The sequence below is a fragment of the Priapulus caudatus genome, unplaced genomic scaffold (genome assembly GCF_000485595.1).
Source record: "Priapulus caudatus unplaced genomic scaffold, Priapulus_caudatus-5.0.1 Scaffold425, whole genome shotgun sequence".
NCBI classification, from domain to species: Eukaryota; Metazoa; Priapulida; class Priapulimorpha; order Priapulimorphida; family Priapulidae; genus Priapulus; species Priapulus caudatus.
In genome coordinates, this window is record NW_014577486.1 from 303005 (window position 1) to 309833 (window position 6829).

At 45.3% G+C, this 6829-nt stretch overlaps 1 protein-coding gene across 1 annotated transcript in view; it reads left to right on the plus strand.

Moving 5' to 3' along the window:
- LOC106810268 (dual oxidase-like) overlaps positions 1-6829 on the plus strand; it is a gene marked incomplete at its 5' end in the record, with an annotated part of 21362 nt that continues 14533 nt past the window's right edge. The window contains 11 exon segments of the mRNA XM_014813561.1: positions 1-176; positions 673-791; positions 1162-1305; positions 1686-1838; positions 2618-2820; positions 3010-3195; positions 4304-4520; positions 4819-4912; positions 5108-5286; positions 5602-5641; positions 5870-6045. Coding sequence (XP_014669047.1) covers positions 1-176; positions 673-791; positions 1162-1305; positions 1686-1838; positions 2618-2820; positions 3010-3195; positions 4304-4520; positions 4819-4912; positions 5108-5286; positions 5602-5641; positions 5870-6045 — 1687 coding nt within the window.

Below are 6829 nucleotides of genomic sequence, written 5' to 3' on the forward strand. Positions count from 1 at the left end.
ATGTTTGATAAGATGAGAGAGTTGTACATCAGCGTCGATGACATTGACCTTTACGTGGGCGGAATGATGGAGACAACGAGAAACGGACCCGGACCGCTGTTCAGGGCAATCATACGCGACCAGTTCTACAGGATCAGGGACGGAGACCGGTTTTGGTTCGAAAATAAAAAGAACAAGTACGTGATTACTGTGGATGAAAAGCAGTTGTGGTGGTGGTGGTAAAGAAGAAGATGATGGTGGCGGTGATAATGCTGCTTCTGCTGTTGTTGTTGCTACTGCTGCTGCTGCTGCTGCTGGCTGCTGCTTCTGCATGATGATGATAATTATAATAATACAACAAAATAATAATAATAATAATAAAATAACAACAACAACAATATTTTTCTTTTTCATCATCATCATCATCTTCTTCTTCTTCTTCTTCTTCTTCTTCTTCTTCTTCTTCTTCTTCTGCTTCTTCTTCTACTTCTTCTTTCTTTCTTTTTCTTCTTCTGTTTCTTCTTCTTCTTCTTCTTCTTCTTCTTCTTCTTCTCATTATTATTATTATTGAGGACGTGTTTAGTATTCATACCACCAACATATACATTAACACCAATGCTGCTGAGAGTAAACGTTGTGGAATGTTTCTCCTACATCCTCTAATTACTGAGCGCCTGTTGACTTCCGTTATAGGTTATTTACCGCTGATGAGATCAATACGATTAGGAATACCAGGCTGCGTGACGTCATTCTAGCAGCGACCCCTATCGGGCACGATGAGATTCAGGATGACGTTCTATTCTGGCAGGACGGTGAGCTTACAGGCGGTGCTCCTCAAATGAAACTGCTGCCATCGTTGCTCGTATCGTTGCTAAGGAAAGCAATACGTGTTACTATAGCCTTTAAGTATATATATGTTTATATATATATATATATATATATATATTGGTGTCGAATGTATTTCCTATTCTCATCATTGTGATTCTTATTGTTGCATTTTTCTGTTTGTCTGGCTTTCTTTTTGCCGAAAGGCAGACATGGGGACAGACAGAGGAACGGGTACACTGACTAAACTACCATTTGCCCGTGCCCCACACCTACCCCTCCGTCTGTCACTATGTCTGTCATTAGCTATATCGATCCTCAGTCGCTCAGCATTCTATATGATTCCCTCAATAACAGGTGATATGAAGGGTTGCCCTCAGCCGAAGCAACTGACAGAGGAAGACATGGAACCGTGTACTGGTCGAACAACCCACGACAACTTCGATGGAAACGAGGCTTCGTACATAATTTCCTGTATTATCCTCGGAATAATACCAATAAGTGAGCTCCTAGTGTTTCATGTTCATATTCGTAGCTAGCGTGGGGAGGGGGGGGGGTGCAAGGGGGCAGTTGCCCTCCAGAGAAATGTACATGCATGGTCAATGGCGGTAACCTTCCCAGATCACCTCACGCACGTGGCTTTGCCTCCAGGCAAAATGGCTTAGCTACGCTCCTGATTTGGATACGCATTTTGCTATTTCCGCCCACGTCCCTATCTTTCTCTCTACGGCTGACGCCATCACAAAGTTTCGAGCTTAGTCTTCAAAGTTAAATCTTCTATGTTTTTAGCTAGATCTTCTTTCTATGTTAAATCTTCTATGTCCAGCGCTCACTATGTGCGTGCGCGAGGTTTACGTGATAACACTGTGTCCGTGTTTCAGTATGCGGCGTGGCGGCGTACATAGTCGTCAAGTACAGGGTGGAGAAGACGGCCACGATAAAGAAGGACGCGCAGCAGAAGCCAGCAGCGAGGACTACGGCCGAGGAGAGAGCAGCAGAGTGCATGTCGGACGTGTCTACGGACAAGTTTAAGTGTACGTGTGGCGTTAGCAACACACGTTGGGGGTGAGGGAGGGGAGATGATGGAATAATATGTGCAGCGCTCGATTGTTAGATGCGTTGGCAGTCGGCAGTATTTTCGAAATAAACATACAACCTACGCGTAGAATTGTTTTCATTCGTATCCCAAGCCACCCTCAATACATCGTGTCCACCTCCAACACATCGTGTCCACCTCCAACACATCGTGCGTAATGTGTATGTGTCCACGCGTCTGCAACAGGCTGTCTATATATTTTGTCCGTCTGTCCGGACATTCTTTTATCCACATGTGATTTTTCACTTTTTCTACATTTATCTCTCGCTCTCTTTCACACACACGCACACGCACACGCACACGCACGCACGCACGCACGCACGCACACACATACTCTCTCTCTTTCGCTCCCTCTCCCTCTATCTACATATTTCTCGCCATCTCTCTTTCTTTCTTTCTTTTTCTCCACTCCTTTTTCTCTCTCTCTCTCTCCCATACTTCTCCCCCTTCTCTCCATCTCTCTCTTTCCGTCCCTTGCCTCTCCTTCTGCGACCCCGTTCTCACAATCACTCTCCATTTCACTCTCTGTCTCTCTCCATCTCACTCTCCATCTCTCTTTCTCTCTCTCTCTCTCTCTCTCTCTCTCTCTCTCTCTCTCTCTCTCCACCCCTCTCTCTCTCTCTCTCCATCTCACACTCTCCACCACTCTCTCTCTCCCTCTACGATCCCCCTTCTCTTCATGAATCCGAAGCTCACCCGTCTTCTCCCGCTCCGCAGGCCGAGAGTGGCTCAGCAGCTTTTACGACCGCAAGGTGACGCTCCGGCTCGGTCCGGGAGAGAGCTTCTTCGTGCTGAACAGAAAGTGCGAGCGTCTGCGTCAGATCAACCTTAACAACGCCTACAACATCATACTCGAAATCAACGTCGACACGCAGGACCAGGTCGTCACCCTCGTCCGCCTACCACGTGATCACGATCTGGTAAGCGCGGCCATGTTGAATTTCCCGTTTATTATTATTATGTATTATTATCATATCTTTATTGCATGTTGGATTTTCGTTTATTATCATCTCATTTTCCAGTGATTACCGTTTATCTCATATCATCTCATCTCATCTCATCTATCTGATCATATCGAGCGTAGGTTTCTCTTCTTCGTCTATCCGCAGGTGCTGCTGTTCAGCGGCGAGCGCAAGCGCAAGGTCTTTCTCTCGCACTTCAACGAGTACCTGAAGCGACAGGGCAAGTCGATGGAGGTGCTGCAGTCGGAGCTGCATCGCATCTACGACACGGCCGAGACGAAGGATAAGCGAGTGAAGCGTCTAGAGTGCTTCTTCAGGGAGGCGTACGCTAGGGTGAGACGCCACGGGAGGGCGGGAGAGACAACATGGTCTGCTTGCATCTATGACAAATACGACATACGCATATATGCCTAATTAATATATATACGCCTAATACGGAGATTAAAGTGACTGATATTGTCTATCACCGGTGGCGGAGGAGGTGGGCAGTGTGGATGGAAGAAGGAAGGGGAAATTAGGAGTGTGGCTGGAGGACCTCTCTTTCCCCAGCCTGTTATGCTAGCATCTATGACAAATACGACATACGCATATACGCTCTCCTATGACACTATTTGTCATAGGAAGAATCTTCCTATGACAAATACGACATACGCATATACGCTCTCCTATGACACTATTTGTCATAGGAAGATTCTTCCTATGGCAAATATTGGCGAGTCAACTTCATTCTGCTTTACAGCTTAAATTCACTGCTTGCGTTCATAATAGCGCTCCTAAACTCCTATGATGCGCACAACACATACAACAATATTTGTCATAGGAAGAATCTTCCTATGACAAATAGTATCATAGGAGAGCGTATATGCGTATGTCGTATTTGTCATAGATGCTAGCAGAACAGGCTGGGGAGAGAGGTCCTCCAGCCACACCGCAAATTTTCCCTTCCTTCTTTCATCCACACTGCTCACCTCCTCCGCCACCGGTGGTAGGCCATGTCAGTCACTTTAATTTCCGGGTTTAAGTGTTGATTTTCTCCTCAGAGGTTCTCAGAGATCTACGTACATCATAACGTCTGTATTTGTCGCTGTTATTTCTCAGCGTTTTTTTTTTACCGTACGTGTGTTTTTACCGTATTCTGACGCCATGTGCGAATCGATGTGACGTCATGTGTCATCGTGTTCAGTGATTCTGACGTCATGTGCGAATCGACGTGACGTCATGTGTCATCGTGTTCAGTGATTCTGACGTCATGTGCGAATCGATGTGACGTCATGTATCATCGTGTTCCGGAATGTAACCTCGTAACCTCGTAAAGAATAGTCTTCAAAGTCCAAGGAACTATATCGAAGACGAAAAGAGACAAGTTGATCATGTAAGAGTTATCTGATTCGACGGCGAATGTTTGGACGTGAACCTATCCGCTGGTGCTTTATACCCACAGGCGATGGGCATCAAAATGAACGCGTCCGTTCCCATTGACCCCGTCGCCGAAGATGACGTCATGCGAACGGAAGTGACGAAGTCGGAGTTTGCAGATGCGCTGGGCATGAAATCGAACTCGCTGTTCGTCGAACGAATCTTTGCCGTCACGGACAAAGATGGCAACGGACAGATCAGCTTTCAGGAGTTTCTCGACATGGTCGTGTTGTTTACTAAAGGTAAGCCCGCAGACGAAATAGCCGCGTATGTAATCAAAGACTTTATATACTAGGGTCTATATACTAGGGTAGTATATAGGGTCTTTGATGTAATAGCGGTTTTGTGATTAATTTTATATAAGCTATCACGTTTACACTAAAGGAATAACTAACGTCATACAGCGCGTGGTCGGAACTCACAGCGGTTAAGTTAAATGCAAGTACACCCGTTTGTTATACCGAATATTAAAAATTGTAAGGGCTTTTAAATTGTCTCGGTTTTTTGCTGTTTATAACCGATAATTTCTTCTTGATTTAGGAACGCCGTTAAACAAACTCCGAATATTATTTGACATGTTTGACGTTTCGAGGGACGGAAAACTCGGCCGTAAGGAATTCGCCGAAATGATCAGGTATGCGCATGCGAAGCTTGGCATCTACCCATCAATCGGAGACAAGACGAAACTACAATTACCTTATTTACTTATTACGATTATATTCATACTTATTAGATAGCTTATTTTCCTACCTGACAATGTTTTTTTTTCGCAGAAAATTGTGGTAGAAATGCGAGGCGTGCTCTTCACGTGTTATTGTACTTTCCCTAGGTCGTTAGTTCAGTCGACGCAAACGCAGTTCGCACGCAGGGACGACGCCGACCACCTCATCGACACCATGATGACGTCAGCCGGGCTCGGTGAACAAGCGGAACTGACGTTCGACGAGTTCCGGTGCCTGCTTCATCAACACGGGAAACACTTAGGGCAAATCGGGTTACATCTGAAAGGTGATTGCGGAATTCCGCGTAATTGTAACAGAAACAAGAACATACAATAAAATCAAGAATAAGAAAGTTAAAAGATAAGATAGAATGTATAATGATTGATGTAGGATGTATGTGGGATAGGAGGTAATAAGAATATACATACGAACAATATCTATGACGATCCGTAAGGCATGTGCCGTACTTGTCACTAATTACGTCGTCAACATATGTAAATAAAATGAGGCTAAATATAGTGAAATCATAGAGAAAGTACAGAGTGACATGCAGTAAAGCAAAATGCTAAATCTACGATTAAATTGACAATCTCTTTGGCAGGTACAAAGCAAGTTTTTGTAATGAAGAAGCTAGGAACGAGGTAAATCCCTTTTCGTATGACAATCGAAATTGTTCTCGCATTTCTTTGCTATTAGCAGTGTTTTAACCACATTCTAAGCGTAAGAACTGAACTAAAGGTGCAATAAATGAAATAAAACTGACCTTGTTCGATGAATTAACGCGCAAATAATTAAATGAATGAGTGAATAAATAAATAAATAAATAAATAAGTAAATAAATAACTAAATAAATTAATTAATCGCTGCAGGACTGATAGCTTTAAAATCGAGGACGGCAACGTGTTTCACGTCGAAGTGAAACGATCGTTGATCAAGAAGAAGTGGAATGCCTTCATCACGTTCATGGAGGACAACAGGCAGAAGGTGTTCTACCTGACGCTATTCTACTGCATCTGCCTGGCTCTGTTCGCAGAACGCTACGCACGTGAGTGTCTATTACAGATATTGAGAGTGAGAGAGAGAGAGAGAGAAAGAGAGAGAGAGAGAGAGAGAGAGAGAGAGAGAGAGAGAGAGAGAGAGAGAAAGAAAGAGAAATAGAAAGAGAGAAAGAGAGAAAGAGAAAGAGAAGAGAGAGGGTGAGAGAAAGAAAGAGGATGGGCTAAGAGAAGAGAGAGAGAGAGAGAGAGAGAGAGAAGAGAGAGAGAGAGAGAGAGAGAGAGAGAGACGAGAGAGAAGAGAAGAGGGAGAGAGAGAGCGAGAGAGAGAGAGAGAAGAGAGTTGATGAGAAGAGAAAGAGAGAGAGAGAGAGAGAGAGAGAGATAGAGATGAGAGCAAGAGAGTATAAGAGATAAGAGAGAAGAGCGAGAGGCGAAGAGAGAGCGACAGAAGAAGACATAACGGTCTGGAAATTTTATCGTCTGCTCTGACCTACTCTGATTCGTCTGCGTGCAAGACCAGGATTACTTAGTCGCGGTTTATATCGTCTGGCTCTCTCTCTATCGTCTGCGGTCAGCACAGATTACTTGCGTGGCTGTCGGAGAGCGAGCGCAAGCGACCGGGTGCGGGGGCGGCGCGTCATGGTCAACGGCCCACGTCTGTGGTGACGCCGCGTGGCGCGCGACGTCATGTCGTCTCATCCAGTGGACGTTCTGCGGGTGCGGCATGCTCACGCGTCTGCCGAGGCAGCGATCCATTACGGCAGCCGTGCGCGAGACAGCGGGGAGCCGTCATCAAATGCAGTACACTATCCCGTAGACCCTCGGGCCGGC